The sequence below is a fragment of the Saimiri boliviensis genome, chromosome 6 (genome assembly GCF_048565385.1).
Source record: "Saimiri boliviensis isolate mSaiBol1 chromosome 6, mSaiBol1.pri, whole genome shotgun sequence".
Lineage (NCBI taxonomy): Eukaryota > Metazoa > Chordata > Mammalia > Primates > Cebidae > Saimiri > Saimiri boliviensis.
The window spans coordinates 52990841-53011835 of NC_133454.1; the positions used below are offsets into that span (position 1 = coordinate 52990841).

Sequence of the window (20995 nt, forward strand, 5' to 3'; positions counted from 1 at the left end):
GAGTCAGGGGGCAGCAGAGGCCCAGTCTTGGTGAATGCAGGAGGCAGGCGCGTGGCCAGCTCCTCACGCTGGGTCACAGACAGAGCGGAGCTAGCAGAGCCCCTGTCTGCGGAGAACCAGGATTCCAGAAGGGAGCTTTTGGAAGCGTTTGCCCTTTCGCCCCAGCCTCAGGCTTCTCACCCTTGCCAGCAGGCTCGATGGTCACCTTCTCGCTGCTGTTGCCCCGGCCGGCGGAGGTGACGGCGGCCACCCACAGCAGATACTGCTGACCGCGGTTTAGGTGGGCGATCCGGTAGAAGAGCTGCTCTGGACTAGTCTCGTATTCACTGGGAGCCTGCAGGGCAGAGGTGAAAGGCGCTGAGAAGTAGAACCGGGGCCCTCCAGCCTCCATGTCTTCCTCAGTGCCCAGGGCTCGGAGGAGAGGATGGTGGGGTCAGGTGGGAGGGAGGATTCTGTCCTATTTGGCTTTGCCAAGTTTTGGAGATGCAGCAGACAGAGTGTGCCCTGGGCTTGGCCCCTAGGAGCTGATGGGCCGGCCTTGTGGTGTGGCTGGGTCAGCCTCAGTTTACCTCTTTAACTGATCCAGACTCTGGCAACTGTGGCTCAGGCCAGGGGATGTGAGTACTTTAGGTGAGAGATGGGGTAGTCGGGAGAAGGGAGAATGGGGGACAGGGGTCCCAGGAAGGCCCCGAGGAAAGAGTCTTCAGAAAGAAGCCAACTGACTACCTCTGCCTGATGAGGGCCGGGGACAGGCTCCTGCAGCCTGCTCTGGCTCCCAGTCACCTCCTAGCCCTGCCGTCTAATTACCACTCCTGCATTTTGCAGGCAGCACGCCTGCCGGCCTGGGGAGGAGGGGGCTGCAGAAGGAACTGTGAAAGCTTTGCTGGGCAGCACTTTATTAATGATTATTAGTGGTAGAGATCGGCACATATATTTGTAGGTTATATAAATCTATAAATTTTTTTTTTTTTAAAAAATGACAGTTTTGACAAGTTGCCAACAAAACAATATCGGATCCCAGTGGTTTTACCAGTTGCTTTGATGAAAAGATTATGTTGCCTTGGAAACCAGAGGCTCAGATATTGAAATGAATTTGAGAAGGAGCTTTTGATAAGCGCTAGTTTGCAGACCTCCTGTCAGCCTCTTCCCTGGCACAGGCGGGATGGGACTGACTTTCATTTTATTTTATTTTCTGGTCAGCCGCGGGGAAGGGAGAGGAGGACAGCACCAGGGCCCCTTTGAAATCAGAGCGGAAGTCCAGGGAGGGGGGAGCAGCCCCAGAACAGATTGGGGGGCCTGAGGCCAGAAGGAGCTAATAATTAGTTATCTCTGCAGTCACGGGACCTTGCACACACGCTCACAGGCGCACACACATGTAGATGCGTGCACACACGTGCTGAGGAGCAAACCTCCAGGCAGGTGTGGGGCACAGAGGGACATTCTTCATGCCCCACGGGAGGGCTGAGAGGCCCAATGACTTATAACAGGAGGAGACATCCTTTTGGCCCCAGACCATCCATCTGTAGGGAAATGTTAGGGGAAAAGGCACAGGCATCTCTGCAACACACACAGAGCTCCCTGGCATACTCTTGCCTCCCTGGTGGGGGTCTGGCCTTGAATCCAGGAGGTCCGGGGGTGGGCATGTACAGAGCTATGCTTGAGGTGGTTGGGAAGCCCTTTCAGGCCACAGCACTCTAGACTGGTGTGCATATCTGTAGTTGATATGTGCGTGATGCGTGGGGTAGTGTAGTGGCTTCAGCACCCGCCTGCCCTTCTTCCTGGGTGTACAACCCGTAAGGTTGCCCAGAGTTTCTGGACACTCAGTTTTCTCTCCTGAAAACTAGGGAAGCCATACAGCTCTGCCCAACCTGTGTGTGACTGAGGCGCAAGGAAGCAGGGACGTGCACGTCCTTTGTAAACTAGGACATGTTCTTCTCCGGGCTCATTTTTGGTGAAGTACAGGAATGTGTGTGTTTGTATGTATGTGCTCATGTGCACCAGTGTATACCTGAGTGTGTATTTGTGCCTACACAGACAGGGCAAGAAAGTTTGGCTTCTCCTTATAGGTATTAGCATCCAACCCAGATCCTGGGTGCTTTCCTTTTAATCTGGACACCCCATGTGTCTCCTGAAATTGTGTTCGAAAGCACACAGCCATATCCCCAAATAAAGTTTCAGTGGGTTAAAGGTTTTTGAAAAAAAGGCAACCTATGAAAAAAGAAACCATGTAGGTAAATATTTACCCATTTTTCTAATCCTAAAAATAATGGCAAAATCATAAATGGAAATGATTGATAAGTTCAGCTTCTGTAAAAAGAAATATTGTACATCAAAAAACAGAATCAAAGGCCAGGTGTGGTGGCTCACACCTGTAATCCCAACACTGTGAGAGGCCAAGGCAGGCGGATCACCTGAGATCAGGAGTTCAAGAGCAGCCTGACTAACATGGTGAAATCCTGTCTCTACTAAAATGCAAAATTAGCCAGGTGTGGTGGCTCATGCCTGTCATCCCAGCTACTTGGGAGGCTGAGGCAGGAGAATCGCTTGAACCTGTGAGGTGGAGTTTGCAGTGATCTGAGATCGTGCCACTGCACTCCAGCCTGGGCAATAAGAGTGAAACTGTCTCAAAAAACAAAACAAAACAAAACAAAAACTGAAAACAAAACAAAAAATCAAAATCCAGAATCAAGAGGCAAGCAATGAATTGACAGATACTTGCAACTTACATGACAGAAAATGGCTATTATCCTTAATACGTAAAGAACACTTATAAATCAATAAGAAAAACATGAGAAACCCAAATAGAAAACTGGATGAAGGACGTAAATTGACAATTACCCAAAGAAAAAAAATGTAGCGAATAAACATAAAACCTTTAAAATAAGGCACATGTATAAAAAAATCCATCTAACAAAAATAAAGCAGAACAAAACAGAAAACAAATGTGGGATCAGCACAGGTGCAGAGGACAATGCTGCTGGGCATTCCCCATGCTGGTGGAAGCATACATGGGTGCAAACACTCTGAAGGGCAGTTTGTAAATCTGTATGCAGAACTTTAAGAATATTTACACTCTTTGTGACCTAGGAATTTCTATAATTTATCCTAAGAAACTATTAAAATAAGTACATAAAGACTTCTGTGAAGGATGTTCATTGAAGCATAATTTATAATGGGGAAAATTTGAAAGACACGTTAAATATAGAATACTGGGAGACTGGTTAAATAGATTCTGTATCAGCAGCAATTCAAGATTGTATTTTAGACCAGGTGTGGGGGCTCATGCCTATAGTCCCAGCACTTTGGGAGGCTGAGGCAGGTGGATTACTGGAAGTCAGGAGTTCGAGACCAGCCTGGCCAACAGGGTGCAACCCTGTCTCTACAAAAATACAAAAATTAGCTGGGCGTGGTGATGCGTGCCTGTAATCTCAGCTGCTTGGGGGGCTGTGGCAGGAAAATCACTTGAACCTGGGAGGTGGAGGTTACAGTGAGCTGAGATGGTGCCACTGCACTCCAGCCTGGGTGACAGAGTAGGGCTCTGTCACACACACCTGAAAAAATGTTTTAGAAGAATATCTGATGGTGTGGGAAAGCACCAACAGGTATTACATGAAGAAAGCAGATTACATAACATTATGTATAATATTATTTTAATTTAGTTTAATAAAATCCCTCAAAACCTGTACTATATGCACAGGTCAAAGATTGAAAGATTTATATACCAAAACATCACCAGTCTTTATCTGTAGGAAGTAAGAGTACAAGTAATTTTTACTTTCCTCTTTATTCTTTTATATATTTTATAGATTTTCTATGATAAAATTGCATTATTTTTATAATCAGTGAAAATGTATTACATTTCACTGATTAGTAATATTTCTGTCAGGGTTCAATGCAGTCCCCAGGGTGTAACTGACCTGTAGCCAAGGCCATACACACTCTTTCCCGAGGCTTCCACATGTACTGGGTCATCCGCTCTCACTAGCATGTGTGAGCACACACAGTCTCAGGCACCTCCCTGTAACTCCAGGGTCATGCCACGGTTTTGCACTGTCACTGATACACGAGGGTGCCCTCACCCCTAGCACCCTCTCCTGGAGCTGTCTTTCATAAATGAGTTTGTACTGAAATTGTTTGGAATTTGGGATATATTTGTGCAAACTGATAATGTCACACACAGTGGTTAGGTCCCCAGGTGCCCAGATCCCTCACTAAGTTCAGTTCCCCCCCAACTTTTGACCCCAGTCCCCCTACAGGAATGAAGTTCTCATCACAGCAGCAGACCTTGTGTGATACTGTCTGATGGGAAATCGCAAGATATGAAGAGGGTGGAGGGAGGCTCCCAATGTCTCCAGCAGCAGGAGGAGGGGATGGGGACCAGGGGCTCTGTTCTGGAGCCCAGGAGAAGATCCCTGAAGCCTGAGTTAGTGAGGAGGCGAGGCTCCCAGACACCAAGCCCTTGGAAAAACTTCATTATCAGAGGAGAAAATAAATGCTAAAGTCCAAGCTACAGAATGACTACCCTCTTCCATCAATTAAGGAAAGGAAGCTTGCCCAATATCAGAGGCTACAGCATTGCCAGGCCGCTACTGATTCATTCATCAAACAGGTATTCCCAGACCTGGACGGTCCAGGCACAGTGCTCAGCCACTGGGGACCCAAAGATGAAAAGATGCTGCCCCTGTCCTCCTGGGGGCCTCAGAGGCCACAGGGAGGGAGACAGATAGGTGAACAGTGAACTGCCTTCAAATGCATTCAGTGTCTGACGGGAGTGAGGAGCATGCCATGGGAGGAATCCATAGGGCAAGGGTGCGGAGGTGGGAAGACGTGCAGTGGTGCCCAGAATCGTGACTAGCTCAGTGTCCTGAGAACCTAGAATGTGTGCGTGTGTGTGCTAGGGGCAGAGCCGGGGGGAGAGGAGAAAACAGAGCAGAACACATGGCTGAAAGCTTGCCTGAAATACACCAAGTGTCTGTGCTGATGTGGAGTCACTGGCACTCTTATCCCCCATGAGTGGGGGTGTGATTGGCGTGAGCACCCAACAATGGCGGGCTGTTCTCAGCGAACACATGCAGACCCTGTGACCTAGTGATTCCTTTCCTAGGTGCACACCTGACAGAGATCCACGCCCATGAGCACCCAGAGACACATACAGGAATGTTCACAGTAGCACCATTGGAAGAATTCCAAACTGAAAACTGCCCCAAAGCCTTCCTTCCATCAATAGATACTAGTGGCTAGCACAATGGTTTAATAATTGTTAACATATGCACTCAAAAACTATACAGAAGAATGAATGAGCTATAACCACACACGACAATGTGAATGAAATTCAGAATAATGTTGGGTAGAAGCTGGACAAGTGGTATGACTCCATTTGTACAAAGTGCAAAAAGCAGCAGCACTGATCTATGCTATTGAAGTCAGGATGATTGTTACGCAGGAGGAGGGGCAGGTGGGGGCTGGAAGGGGGCTTAGGGGTTCAGGGTGTTGTAATGTCCTGTTCTGTGCTCTGGGTGCTGCTGCTTGGACGGGTTGTGAAAATTCGCGGAGGTGTAAGGTGATGACGTGTGTGCACTTTGCTGCATGTGAGGTAGTGGCCGTGAGGATGGAGAGGAGGGGCCGCAATCACTGGGCTTCCCCTTTGGTACTAGAACTCTGGCCTCACTGGCGGGGAGCTGGGCCAGCTACCACTCAGAGGGTAATTCAGAAAGACCACAAGAAAGCGGAGAGTATAGGAGGAGATGATGACACCATTACTGAGCAATTTCAGGGCAGCTTTCCTGGCAGCCAAAAGCTCATGTGCAGATGCTCAGGCTGATGCCCAGTTGTTCATGGAGGGAGGAGCGGGCCTCCTACTCCTGCTTCTGCTCCTTGCTCCCCCAGCCCTGAGCACATCTTCCTGACAGTACTCCTGGCCCTCTAGTGTGCTCCCCTCTGCCACCCACCTCCACTAGACTGGAAGCCCCTTGAGGGCAGGTATCTGCTCCTGCTCTCATACCTAGAACAGGCACACTCTAGTCACTCAGCAGAACTTCGTGGTTGACTGGCTGGAGATGATGAAAGAGGCAGGGGGAAGGATGCCTATGATGGGATGTGGTGCCTATCCCACTGCTCCCATCTCCATCCTCCCTTCCCTGTCTGTGGGGCCCCTCTGAGCTTCAGTGGAGGGGCCGTGCTAGCCTCCTGCCTTATGTCTGGCCTGGGGGCTGCCCCCCGGCTCCCAGGGTCAGGGCAGATGTTGCAGTCTCTCAGTCCTCTCCTCTTGCCTGAGACCAAGGCCCTGCTCCAGAGATGCCTGTGTCTTCTCTTAGCTTTCCCCCGTCTTTCCTCTCCCTCAGCTTGCTCCTTGTAGAGGCACTCATGCAGGCAGAGCTCCGACAGCGCCTCCAAGCCCAGACCCACTGTGTGGAAATGCGATTCACTCCCAGAGGCCACAGACCAGCCTGGGGACCTGCTCTGAGCCTCCTCTGCGAGCCGGAGCAGGAGAGCTGAGGTTGGCCTCCCTGCACCCTGCCTGCTTGGGGATGACCCACCTGACTCAAAGGACCCTCCAGTGCTTGCGACACTCTTATGGCCTCTGGAACAGAGGACTGACCCAAGATGGACACTGAGGAAGGCTTCGGCCAGTTTGGGTGACCAGTCCCTATTCCTATCTATGAATCCAGGCAGAAGCTCAGATACAGGCAGCCTCAGGGTTTGGCCTGGAAGCCAGCTGATCTACAAGGTCCCTTTTCCTTTCTTCCATCCCCTTCATCATTTGGCCCTGAACTCACTTACCGGCTGACCAGACCCGGGGCTGGAGCAGAAGATGGTGTACTTGCGGATCACCCCGTTGGGCTTGGTAGGGGGGAGCCAAGACACAACCACACTGCTAGCTGATGAAGGGACAGCTTTGATGCCGGCAGGGGGACCTGGAACTGAGCGGGGAGAAGGCCTCGTTAGTTGAGAGAAAGCAGGAGCACAGCCTTTGGGAAAAATGCAGTTGGGAGAGGGTGGCGGGTCAATCTGGGAGAGCTTCCTGGAGGTGGCACCCTTGAGCTGTGGTTTAGAGGGGGAGGGTCCGTCCTGCATGGTAAACAGGTGGGAGGAGAAAATGATCATTTTGGAATTGCAATAAAGTCTCTGAAATGGAGGTCCTTGGAGAGCCAGCTTCATAACTTTCGCCAGAACAAGGACGTAGCATAGGCAAAAGAGAAACAGAACCCATGAGGAATTCATCTTGATTCCTCTGACCTTAACCCCTGACCCCCATCCCCTTACTAACTATAAGCCTGTATTTAGGGGGAAACACCACTGCACCTGGCACTTTCCCTTTCTTGGCCTATGAGTTTCTTGAAGCTGGGACCACAACTTGTTTACTGGTATGATCCTGGGGCACAGGCCTTGGAGTGCTGGCTGGGTACTTTCTGGAAGAAAATCTACCTTAGAGGTGACTAGGAAATCCATCCTAGGTGGATTCTAACTTTTTTTTTTGAGACAGAGTCTCGCTCTGTCACCCAGGCTGGAGTGCAGTGGCACGATCTTGGCTCACTGCAACCTCTGCCTCCTTTTGCCTCCTGGGGTTCAAGCGATTCTCGTGCTTCAGCCTCCCAAGTAGCTGGGACTACAGGCACTGGCCACCACTCCCAGCTGATTAATTTCTTCATTTTTTTTATTTTTAGTAGAGATGGGGTTTCACTATGTTGGCCAGGCTGGTCTCGAACTCCTGACCTGAAGTGATCTGCCCACCTCGGCCTCCCAAAGTGCTTGGATTACAGGTGTGAGCCGTGGCGCCCAGCCAAATTCTAACTCTTACGGACTATAAACTCCCCTTGCCCTCCTCTCAGGGCCTGTCTCACCTAGCTGGGACCCCAGGGCTCTGCCTGGGAGACTGGAAGCTTCCTGTTCTCAGCTCATATGCCCTATCCTCATCTCTCCATTATATGATTGTGTACTTGTTTTCCCTTCTAGAAACTTTTATGATCTTTTGAGGACAGTGATAGCATCCTATTCAACTTATTTTACCTCTCTGAGCCTCCATTTCCCTATCTATACAATGGAGATAAGAGCTGCATTAAAAGATTGTAGTGAGAATTAGTGCTAAAGTACTGGCCAGGTGGCTTACACCTGTAATCCCAGCACTTTGGGAGGCCTAGGCAGGCGGATCCCCTGAAGTCAGGAGTTCAAGACTAGCCTGGAGAAACACTGTCTCTACAAAAAATACAAAAATTATCTGGGCATGGTGGCGTGTGTATGTAATCTCAGCTACTAGGGAGGCTGAGGCAGGAGAATTGCTTTAACGTGGGAGGCGGAGATTGTAGTAAGCTGAGATCACGCCACTGCACTCCAGCCTGGACAACAGAGCAAGACTCTGTCTTAAAATAAAATAAAATAAAATAAAATAAAATAAAATAAAATAAAGCACTTAGCACAGTGCCTATCACATAAGACACTCAATAAATTATAACAAAATTTTTGCATTGTGTTTCTCAACTCTCAGCTGATGGCACCTCCCTCAGTGTTTTCTTTCCTAGCAAGTAGTGAATCATTTGGGGCTGAATAAAAGAACTAGTTACAGCATCATCATCTTTCTGGGGGCCCAAGTCCAGAACCTGGAGTTAGCCTTGACTCCACCTGTCCTCCCTGCTACACAGCCCTGTGTGTCACTTCTGCTGGATATCTCTGCAGCTGTGGGGTAAAGGGGTCTACGGATGGCCACTGGGGTAAGTGTGCTAAGTGGAGTGTTCAAATGTCTATCCTTGCACATTTTTTCCCCTAAGAAGTGTGTTAAACTCTTCCACTGTGGTTGTGAATTTGTCTATTTCTCCTTGCAGTTCATCAGGTTTTGTTTTCATATATTTTGAGGTTATACTATTGGCTACATTCAAATTTAGAATTATTTTATTTGCCTAGTAAATTGAGTCTTTTTTTTTTTTTTTTTTTTGAGACGGAGTTTCGCTCTTGTTACCCAGGCTGGAGTGCAATGGCGCGATCTCGGCTCACCGCAACCTCCGCCTCCTGGGTTCAGGCGATTCTCCTGCCTCAGCCTCCTGAGTAGCTGGGATTACAGGCACGCGCCACCATGCCCAGCTGATTTTTTGTATTTTTTAGTAGAGGCGGGGTTTCACCATGTTGACCAGGATGGTCTCGATCTCTCGACCTCGTGATCCACCCGCCTCGGCCTCCCAAAGTGCTGGGATTACAGGCTTGAGCCACCGCGCCCGGCCCAATTGAGTCTTTTATCATAACAAAGTATCCTTCCTTATCTCTAATGATTCCTTTTGCCTTAAAGTATACTATGTCTGACACTAATCTTCCAGTTTTCTGTTAGACAGTTTGCATGGTATGTCTTTTATTTTTTCCATTCACTCATGTTGGACCTTTCTATACCCTTATGTTTTAGACATCTCCTGTAAACAGCATATATTTGGGTTTTATTTTTCACTTACTATTCTGACAGTCTTTAAGGATTTAGTTAATTTATCTTTAATGAAATTGTTATTATATTTGGATTTAAATATATCTCTTGTAGTGGGGAGATCCCATAAGCACTGAGGCTGGAGCAAAAGGCCTCAGCCTATTTCCACATAAATAATGAAGAAGAAAGTAACTAGAAATATAACTAGTAGTTATCAGTTATTCATATGTGATCTTAGTTATCCATAGGTGATCTTAATTTTTTTACTAATGCCTCTCAGGTTGGAAGTGTGAACCTGGGGTGACATTGTGAAATGAATGACAATAACGCAAGATGCTCTAAGCCCTCTGCAACGCTCGCATAAGGGTTGCTGTAGGGAGCCTCGGCTGTGTGGCAATGCCAGCGCTGGGGAAGTGCCCGCTGTTTAGCCAGCTAGGGAAGGAGGCATCCAAAATGGCTGAGACATCTCCTTCCTGGGGAAGTTAGGAGAAAACTCCGCTTCTCCAAGCTCTTGTGGTAAGGCCTGACGGCTGTCAGGAGGCCCGCAGACATCCAGGGGCTTAACTGTCTCTATGCGACGCTGTGCTTCAGCGGTCACATTCCATGTCTACTCTCATGCTCTGCTTCTGCACCTGCTTCCTTTTCTCTTAGAAAAGATAATCAGTAATAGTAACATAAATCTTAATGTTTTCGTTCCTTCTTGGTAAGTATGGAAAAGGTGCTGATGCATTATGCTCCTTACCTCACTTTGGGTGCCGGAAATTCCTGAGCCCCTACCTGAATGACACTTGATATACTTGACCCTATCACTGCCACGTCCTACCTACCCTGCCCCCAGATTTGCAACTCAATAAAAGTGAGAGCATCCCGACATTTGACATTGGGGCCACTGCTGGTCTTCGTGATTTGGGTGGCAGTGGACCGCTGGGCCCAAATTCTCTTTTGTCTATCTCTGTGTCTTGTGTCTTTTATTTTTACAATTTCTATTCTCTGCACCAGCAGAGAGGGGCTCACAGAACCCTGTAGGGCTGGACCCTACATCATCTTACTAAATACTTTCTATTTGTCTTATCTATCCTATCCCCATTTCTCTTTTTCTTTCTTTTTGTGGCTTCTTTTTAATTAAGTATTAAAGAACATTCTATTTTCCTCCCTCTCGTAGCTTGACTATTATGCAATCCTTCACTGCTTTTGGTGGTTACTCAATAAATTACAACATGAATTTTTTTTTTTTTTTTGAGATGGAGTTTTGCTCTTGTTGCCCATGCTGGAGTGCAATGGCCTGGTCTTGGCTCACTGCAACCTCCAACTCCTGGGTTCAAGTGATTTTCCTGTCTCAGCCTCCTAAGTAGCTGGGATTACAGATGCCTGCCACCAGCCTGGCTAATTTTTTTGTATTTTTAATAGAGACGAGGTTTCACCATGTTGGTCAGGCTGGTCTCAAACTCCTGACCTCAGGCATTCCTCCCAATTCAGCCTCCCAAAATGCTGGATTTAGCATAAGCCACCACACCCAGCTTACAGCATGAATTTTCAGCTTACCAAAGTTTAATATCAATGGGCACTTTTCTTTTCAGACAATGCAATGACATTAGAACTTCCATTTGCCCTGTCCCAACCTATATGCCATTGTTGTGTGTTTTATTTCATTTTATTTTTATTTTTTTGAGATGGACTCTCACTCTGTCACCCAGACTGGAGTGCAGTGGCATCATGATCTTGGCTCACTCACTGCAACCTCTGCTTCCCCGGTTCCAGTGATTCTCCTGCCTCAGCCTCCTGAGTAACTGGGACTATGGGCTATGGGCTATGGGCACTTGCCACAATGCCAGGTTAATTTTTGTATTTTTAGTAGAGATTGGGTTTCACCATGTTGGCCAGGCTGGTCTTGAATTCTTGACCTCAGGTGATCCACCTGCCTTGACCTCCCAAAGTGCTGGGATTTCAGGCATGAACCACCATGCCTGACCCCATTGTTGTTTATTTTAATTCTGTATATACATCATCATCATCATTACTATTTTATGCAGTCAATATTAATTTAGATTTATCCATATAGTCACCACTTAATTGCTCTGCCTTTACTTGCTGCGTCACTGAGCTTCCTCCTAGGATCATTTTCCTTCTGGTTAAAGAATATCCTCTGATATTCTCTAAGGCAGGCATGTTGATGATAAATTCTCTCAGTTTTTATTTGTCTGGAAATGTCTTAATTTCATCTTAATCATGAAGAATAGTTTTGCTAGGTATAATATCATAGGTTGGTAACTGTTTCCCTTACATATTTTACATATATGCAAATATATCATTATCTTTTTTTCTGATTTCCATTGTCTCTGACAAGTTAGCCACAATCTTATTGCTTCTTCTTTGGAGGTAATCGGTCTTTTTTACTCTGGTTGCTTTTAAGATGACTCTCTTTTCTTTATCAGCTTTAATGTGATGTGCTTAGGTGCAGATTTCTTTCTTTTCTTTCTTTCTTTCTTTCTTTCTTTCTTTCTTTCTCTTTCTTTCTTTCTTTCTTTCTTTTTTTGAGGCAGAGTCTCATTCTGTTGCCCAGGCTGGAGTGCAGTGGTGCAATCTCAGCTCACTGCAACCTCTGCCTCCTGGGTTCAAGCAATTCTCTGCCTCAGCCCCCTGAGTAGCTGGGATTACAGACGCCTGCCACCATGCCTGGCTAACTTTTTGTATTTTTAGCAGAGATGGGGTTTCACCGTCTTGGCCAGGCTGGTCTTGAACTCCTGACCTCATGATCCACCTGCCTTGGCCTCCCAAAGAGCAGATTTCTTTAATGTGTGACAACAGAGTTTGTAAAGCTTCTTGAATTTGTGGCTTAATATAGTTCATTAGTGTGAAACATTTTCAGACATTTTATCTTTCGCCTCATTCTCTTTCTCCTGTTTTTGGGATTTCTTCTCACTGCATCCTCTATGTCCTTGATACTCAGAATGCAGTCTGTGGATCATTACCAGCATCACCTGCGAGCATGTTAGAAATGCAAAATCTCAGGTTCCACCTGAGACCTGCTAAAGCAGGATCTGAATTTTAACATGATTCCAAAATGATCTGTATACACACTGAAGTTTAATGTTTCTTGCCTGCTCCTTTAATTTTCTACCCATTTGTCTTTCTGTGCTTCATCTGGATATTTTCTTCTGCCTATATTCCAACTGACAAGTTATATCTTCAACTGCGTTTAATGTGTTATTAAATCCATCAACTGAGTTCAAATTTCATGTATTAGGGTTTTTTTTTCTTCCTAGATTTTCCATTTGATAGTTTCCAATTCTCTGAAGTTTTCAGTTTTGTCAAGCATAATTATCTTAAAGTCCATGTTTTATAAAACCCAAGTTTGAAAACTTTGTGGGTCTGTTTCTCTTTTTTTCCCCTGAGGGCTTTTGGTCAAGTTGTCCCATTTTTTTTTTATTGTATGCCAGACACAACATTTGCAAAATAGTTTGTAGAAATAATTTGTGGCATCTGCTGATGTTATCTTCCTAAAGACAGGATTCATGTTTGTTTCTGATAGGCACCTGCAATCTGGGCACTAGCAATTTGGGGTCACTTCAATTCAATTTCCAGTATGGAGATGATTTGAAGGTGAGCTGTCTGCTTTTGGTTCACTTTTGCCCTTAGAGCGGCATCCTTTATGGTCTCAACTCTAAGTCAGGTGGATTCACCAAACAGACCCCCACAACCCGGCAAGCCCTGACCTGACCTCCAGTTCATGTCTTTCTAGTGCTGGCCCAGTGATTCTTCACTCTCTTGCTAGCTTTCTGATGCCTTCAACAGGTGTTCTAAAAAGGAGTTTGTCCATATTTCCTAGCTGTCCTCAGCAAGAAGAATGGGTATAAGTTACCCAATCCACCCTTGCTGGAGGTGGAACTCCTCTGATATGTTTTTCTCAACTCGTCACTGCCCTTCATCCTCAGTGCTGTAGCCCTCATCTCTGCCCACACAGGTTCTAGCTGGTCTCTCTGACACTAGTCCTGGGATTAGTGTCACCTTTTGCCTGTGATCAACAAGAATTACCTTCCTAAAACATGGGTCTAGTCATGCCTCTTCCTCAGTTAAAGGTCTTTAAAGTGGTCTAAAATTCAAGTCAATTTCGCACCTGGAGGTCATATTGCCAGGTTTGATATTCACAGGGGAGGCTGAGGAGTCATAACTAGAGCTCGTGAACTGGGTCCAGCTAAACCAGCCTGAAACCATGCTCAGACTAAGGGGTCTGGACTCAGCAAATAACCCTGAATTTATGTTTGCATTTTGTTCTTCTAAATTTCTTTTGCTTTTTTCTAAATTTCCTGATAATTTTTTTTTCTTTGAAAAAATGCAGAATCCTGAGGGTGGGGTCACAGTGTCTTCACATGAAGGTATTTGCCTAATACTCCACAGTGGGGCTGGAATTGGATCACAGACCTGTCTGCTTTCCCAGGCCAACTGAGCAGCAATTGTAATAACTTCTACCTATGACTGGGAGAGCCTGGTGGAGCTGGGGTGGCTGCCACCCCACGTTATTACAACTACTACTCAGTTAGCATCGGACTGAATAGTAATTCTAATAACCGATTCTATGAGTAATTATGTAATTACTGAGTAGTAACTGGAATAACAAATTACTAATTGTAATAACGAATATGCTATATGACTCTCCCATTCATAGGTAGAAGTTATTACAATTACTACTCAGTTGGTATGGGACTGAATAGTAATTGTAACAGCAGGTAGTTGACTGCTGCCCTCTGCCATTCCCTCCTAGACCTTGCAGAGAGAACCTCACTTTTGCTTAAGTACCTGTATTCCTCCACACTTCAGAGACAGCTGTTTCTACAGCCTACACTAGAGGGTATGTCATGTTTGGGGTAAATAGACCATGATAATTCCGTTTCCTGTTTGGTGACTGGCTTAGCAAGAGGCATGTGGCCCCACTCTGACAAATAGGAAATGATAATAAGTCTGTTGAGGGGGTTTCTGGGAAAGTTACTTCGACCCCCTAGAGAGGCATGCCCACTCCCTCTTCTCAGTCTGAACTCTGTCTTGCCTGGTGTGATGCCTAGGGCTGCAGCCATCTTGAAATCACAGTGGGGCAGCTGATATTCAGAGGGTGGCAGAGCAGAAGGCTGGGAACCACTGACTTAACCAACCTTGGAGCTGTCCTACTCAGGACTTCTTGCTACGTGTGATAATTAATATGCTTATTGCTGAAATCTGTTTTCACTGACTTTCACAACAAAAAGCTTCCTAACAGACACAAGTAGTTTGATGGAAAGCATAAAGTATATGGAGACAAGAAAGGCCGGATTTGCCTCCTGTTAGCTGAGTGGCATTTGGAAAGTAGCTTTCACTGTGGAGGCCTCAGTTTTCTTGCCTGTAACATGGGAATAATGCCTACCTCACAGGGTTCTTGGGTGGGTTAAGTCATGTTATGACTGCCATTCTGGATAAGATCTCATCTGACACTGGGTTCTTTGTGGCCTGGGCTTCTCCTTGGAGACCCTGATGCCCTTACCTGAAGCAGTCATTTATATATATGTATTATATATATATATATATATATATATATATATTTTTTTTTTTTTTTTTTTTTTTGAGATAGAGTCTTGCCCTGTCGCACAGTGGCATGACATCGTCTCATTGCAACCTCCGCCTCCCAGGTTCAAGTGATTCTTGTGTCTCAGCCTCCTGAGTAGCTGGGGTTACAGGCACCTTCCACCACGCCTGGCTAATTTTTGTATTTTCAGTAGAGATGGGGTTTTCCCATGTTGGCCAGGCTGGTCTTGAACTTCTGACCTCAGGTAATCCACCCACCTCGACCTCCCAAAGTTATAGGCGTGAGCTGGGGTTAGAGGCATGAGCTGCCGCGCTTGGCCTGAAGCAGTCATTTCATTGCCAGCACCTTGGTAACCATAAAGCAACTGCTATTTGCTAGTACCTGACATTTTAGATGTTGTACCAGTCATTGATGAGGTATCACTCTCCCCACGTTGTCATGAGGAAACTGGGTTTCAGGAGGGTTAAGTGACTTTCCCATGAAAACCAGCTTGGGGCATGCACTTCCGCTGTATTTACCAGCGCCCTTTCCATGCTGCGGTGCCGCCCCCCAAAGGGAAGGGGCAGGGCTTCTTTGGGGCTGGGCTCCTGCTGCGTATAACCGTGCGTGGCTCTGGGGCAGAGGGCTGAAGGCTCCTTGCAGGTGAGGGTGTGCTTCTAGACCTCTGGGTTCCTCATAGGGCCTTGCCTTGATCAGTTTACAGGTGGAGGCACTTATGGCTCAGGCCGTGCATCAGAATAGAGGCAAGAAGCAGCGTGGGACCCCAGGGGCTCATTTCTGGAGGCCAAAAGGTGCCTAAGTGTGGCCCTGAGGCCTTGAATGGGACCAGTCTCTAGATGCCATCTCAGCTCAGTCTCCACACGAGAGCAGGTGGCTCTGCCCGGAGCTGTCCCAGGAGGCCTTGATGGGAGGATTAATGACAGGAGAAGTAGGGCAGGCAGGTTGGTAAATATTGAATTTCTCAGAGCTTAAGGGGAGAGGGGGCCTACTGGAGGGGAGAGGGAGGGAGAGCCAGGAGATTAAGATGAGCTGGGAGCTGGTCCAGTCACTGGGCACTGGGCAACACAGCGGCTTGTCCACCACCACTACCAGCTCGAGTCGCTCCTTTTCAACGTGTCAAACCCTTCCAGCGTCTTTGAGCAAATTGTTTAGGTAGGACCTAGACTCTGGGTCTCCATATCCCTTGAAAAAACTGAGGGCGGGTGGGGAGGAAGCCATCATGGCAAGGGTGTGTATGGCTTCTGTGCCTGCTGCGTGCCAGTTGCTTGTCACACCTCTTCTTGTAATGGGGCACCTGGCCTGGAGTGCTCACCTATTAGATAACTAAGTGATGGAGCTGGGACCCGGAGGGGAAGAAAGTGGTGGGGCTGCGGGCAGGAGTCCAGAGCTGTGTGCCGTTCACACATGCACCTCCTGGACGTGGCGTTCCATAGGAATGGTGGCCCCTGGGGTCCTGCAGCTCCAGGCCTGGGTGAAAGCCTGGTCCCTCTGACCTGTTTCCTCCTGGGCTAACTTCACCCCAGCCTCCCCTTTCCCCTGACCTTACTGTGTCACTCTGTCCTTGAGTCTGGCTCCCTGCCTCTGGCTTTCCTCTAGTCCTGCCCCATGAGGGAGGGCTTTGAGATCACTCAGCTCCAAATGGAGACATACCCTCATCCCTGCCTTGACGGTCCAGGGCCGGGACCATGCTGTGGCCTCTGTGGGTGACTGTGAAGTCCTAACCCAGGATGTGCTGAGCAGGGCTCCTCCTCCCCCATCCCCCACATCTGTATCCAGAGGAAAGCAGGCTGAACCTCGCAGGGGAGCCATTGCCACAGAAAGAATGCTATGGGGCGGGAGGAGAGGGTTCCTCCGGCCTCTGACTCAATGCTGCAGAGAGCAGATATGTGTAGGGCGGTGCGCAGGGAGGTGTGGGGAGGGTCACAGTAGCTTCCCCGCTCATGCATGAATCCCAGAGCATTTCCCCAGAGTCCTCAAGGCCACCCTCCAGTGACTCGAAGGGCAGGAGAAAGGACAGTACCCTGCTCTCACCCTGCCTCCTGGGGTGGGGTTGGGGTGAGCAGTGGGCGGCAGGGCCAGCCCGTCCCGAGGAGAGGGCTGGACTCACCGTCCTCCTTGGTCTGGATGTAGAGCACGCTGCTGCGCACGCCGTCCCCCGCCTGGGTGTAGGCCAGCACCTGGACGCTGTAGTTGGTGAACTTCTCCATGCCCCGCAGCTCCACCCGCTCCCGCGTGGTGGTGATGTTCTGCATCTCGCCCCACTCTGCAGGAGACCAGCAAACTCCGAGGGCCTGGCTCTGCCAGGCTATGGCCCCTGCCGCCACCCCTGCTGCAAATTCTGCTCACACCTACGGCACCGGCTCAGCCCTCCACTCCATGGTGGCGAGGACTGGAGGGTCTTTCACCTCGAGGTACCCAGGAGCAGATGCGGGCCACTGCCCCCAGGCCACGTCTTTCTATGGGGCCCAGTGAGGGTGAGCCACAGATGCTGGCCTGGCCCCGGCCTCAGTTGACCTTGCACCAGCTTCACCTTGCTACACTCTGTAAAACGCCTCTCTCTCCATCTCTCCAAACAACGTTTCTCCCTCCTGCCACCCGACTCCCTTCCCACGGGAGAGCCTGGTATGGCTCGGACCTGGCTGGAGGAAGTCCTGTCCAGGAGGGGCAGCTCAGCAGCCACTCTTCCTGCTGCCCGGCCACCTTGGGCTGCCAGACCGCCCTGGAAACTTATCGACCCAGGGATGACGTGTGACAGGCTGAGGCTGCCTCTCCTGCCTCTGACCGCTCCTGGGCCAGCACCCTGGACTCTCAGTTGGGGTAAGGGACTGAGTGACCTGTCTGCCTTCTCCTCACCATTGGAGACACCCAGCCATTCCCTGCACAGAAAGCCGGGGTGAGGCTGGTGGAGCCGACACCCTCAGCCAGGAAGGGTGGGGAGACTCCTCAGACTCAGGGAGGATGCACCATCCCGGCCCTGCACAGACCTTCTCATAGACTAAAGAGGAGCTTAGGGAGAGGGTCCCTGGGGGCCAGAGGTATAGAAGGAGGAAAAGGGACAGACTCTGGAGCCTTCTGCTAGGACTGCTGGGCTTTCAGAAAGACAGGTCCAGCAACGGGCTGGAGACCAGCCTTGTAGAGATGAGTGCCTGGAGACCCCTTCCCAGCACCTCCCTGATGGTCCAGGACAGGCAAAAGGCCACGGCGGAGGGCCTGGCCAGGGAAGGCAGCAGCTGCTGGGATCCAGAGGGTGAGAAGGCCGTGCCCAGCATGAGGAGACTCCAGGTGAGTGCAGGAGGATCCCCAGGGGCTGCAGCAATAAGGCCTTCTTCTCCTGGAGTCAGAAACCAGGCGGGCCTGTCCGTGACTGGAGCCAGAGAAAGACTCAGCAAGAGGGCAGCGTGGCCAAGAGTTCAGCTGGTCTTTGGGGATTACCGAGGCCAATACATTCTTTAGGGGCTGAGCTGGGGAAGCCCGCGGGCTTGGAAAGGAGGAAGTGAGTTCTGGAAAACAGGGAACCACCTTTTACTTGGCTCCACACAGATAGATGTAGTGAGGCCACGTTGTGAGCAGTGGGGCCGGCACCGCACAGCGAAAGAACTAGGGAGGCCTTCAGGAGCCTCTGCTTTCTGTGGGAGAGAGTGGGGGTGGGGGTGGGGGTGGGGAGAGACGCTTCCTGCTGGCAGGTCTGGGCAGAGCAGAATCGGGATGGGAGAGGGGACACTGAGTGCTGGACAAAGGACTGTGAGCTGGGTTCCAAGGTCCCCCGGGAAAGAAGAGAGGGCCCAGGGGGCTGGGAGGCAGGAAGTGCAGGAGCCGGGTGGGAGGCAAACTCATTTTAGTCCTCTGTGACCTACTGAGGTGACTAAGGCCTTCGGTGGAATATTTGCATAGTCTGGGAAGCTGCTCCTCTGGCCTGTGTGAGCTGTAAGTCTCCAGGTCACGTGAAGGTTCGTGTAACCAGTGGGCAGGAGCTTGGCGTGCCTCCGGGATGCTACTCAAATGTGTTGCACATTCCAGGGCGAGGAAGCCATTCTAAAGTTTGGGCCGTCTTACTGGTTTTTCTCCATTTGCCATTCCTACCCCCAGCTCCACTGTGCACACCTCTCTGCCCTTCTCTGGGTCCCGGGCGGCTTGTCTGCACGGAAAACACACCTTGCCGCCTGCCTGGCTCCAGCTGGGTTTGGCCAAGGGAGGTTGTCCCTGGGTTCCGGTAGCCCTGCTTCCTCCCTTCCCTCTTGGCCTTAGGTGCTGATGGCTTCCTGCTGGTGCTGGTCCCAGGTGCTCACCCTCCCTCCTCAGTCCCTTCATTAAACTCTTCGATCGCCCCATTTGAGCGTACTGACCGCTCCCCGCAGGACACTGACTCACACAGCCATAAAGGCCTCATATCAACACATTAAATTAGGAAAGCCAGTATGCCCCTATCATGCCCCCAATACTTCCCCAAACACACACTGTTGTCTGGGAGTAGCTGGGTGTCTGTCTCCTTTCCTCACCAGAGATGCCACCCTGTGTACCACCACCCCCTTGCCCCTGGCTCTGACCCCAGGTGAATACGGAGGTGTGCCAGTGAATCCTGAGCCTCTTCCTCACTGTCCCCTGACCCCATGGCCATTATTGCCCCTTGTGGCCTCCCCATGTGGAGAAGAGGGGGCTGCCCTTCCTCTTGCCATGCCGTGGGAGGATGCTCAGCTCTAACTACGCCCGGAGGCAGACCCCACTGACTCTGCGCTTCTCCCATGAGGCCCAGCCATCAGTCCCAGCAGACTCACCCCCATCAACGTAGAGGGACCAGAAGATGACCCGATAGCCTTTGAGGACGCCATTGAGGGTGCTGCGTGGGGGCTCAGACCAAGAGATGACGGCCACATCAGAAGTGATGGACAGGGCCCGGACGTTCTCGGGGGGCTGGCTGGGCACTGCAGGGGTTGGGGGAGAACCAAGGGTCCAGTCAGTCTTGGGTGTGAATGGCAGCATGGCATATGTGTCCCAGGCCAGGCCCAGCAGTCCAACCAGAGGAGCGTCCAGTTAGACAAGTGGAGGGACCTCCTGCCTCAAGGATCCTGGGGGTTGGGGCAGGGAGGCTGGGAAGTGAACCAAGTCTCCTTGCCTGGAGATTGAGGCAGACAGAGATCTTTACAGACTGGTTCCTTGCTCTCTGAGTAGCACATTCCTGCTTCTGGCTAAATCTGGGGGAAGAAGGTGATGAACTCTAAGCATGAGTCCCTGGAAATTCCTCAGTGGGCTACCACAGCCCAGGGGGATCCTGCTTTGATGAATGTGACGGACCTGGAAGGCCGCCAAGCCAGCCCGTCATGTCATCTAATGGCTGCCAGCCCCTCTGTGTCATCTGACTGGGGGTCTGGGCCAAGGCCTGGTTCTCGGGACTCTTGTGTCCTTGTGCCAAGCTAAAGGGAAGGCAAAGAAGGAAAGAGGGCCTCAGCTAACCCTGGTGCAGGAGAGAAGCTTCCACTGGGACCTCTGGGGTCTCTGGGACCATTAAAACTTCGCCCTTGCCCTTGTACTCCAAAAGGCCTGGAGTGATGGGAAAACACTCTCTGGGACCAGCTTAGGTGCGCCACCCTCTCCCTCTGAGTTGAAGCTGAGGCCCACCCTCCTGGGTGTGCTGCAGTGCAGCCTGCCCCTTCTGAGATGACAGGTCATAGGAATCCCACACCTCGGGATCCATCTCAGCTCAGGGGAACTCTGGTGGCACTTCCTGCTGGCATCCGAGGGCCAGGGACAAAGCACAAGACGGAGTCTGCTTCGCTCCGGCTGGGAGAAAGGAGGCGCAGGCTGGCTGGAAGGTAATTAGATCCTGTTGCCCCACAAGAGGCAACTCTAATTTTTATGAGCATTTAAATGATAATACATCATCCTAACGATCCTCTTTGAGAATGATTATTGTTTCATATTACTTAGGTGTAAAAATATAAGCACCATGTAATTAGGGACCCAGTGTAATAAACTAATACAGATCGCCCGTTCGAACAAAATGAAGGTAATATAATTATGGAAAAGACACTATTGCTAAAGCAGGGGCC

At 49.6% G+C, this 20995-nt stretch overlaps 1 protein-coding gene across 1 annotated transcript in view; it reads right to left on the reverse strand.

Moving 5' to 3' along the window:
* Positions 1 to 20995, reverse strand: part of DSCAML1 (DS cell adhesion molecule like 1) — a 362988-nt gene that overhangs the window by 15560 nt on the left and 326433 nt on the right. Inside the window, exons 18-21 of the mRNA XM_039470605.2 lie at positions 19724 to 19870; positions 17059 to 17214; positions 6781 to 6920; positions 181 to 334 (exon numbers count right to left, since the gene is read on the reverse strand). Of these exons, the coding sequence (XP_039326539.2) occupies positions 181 to 334; positions 6781 to 6920; positions 17059 to 17214; positions 19724 to 19870 (597 nt within the window). The remainder of the gene's footprint in view (positions 1 to 180; positions 335 to 6780; positions 6921 to 17058; positions 17215 to 19723; positions 19871 to 20995) is intronic.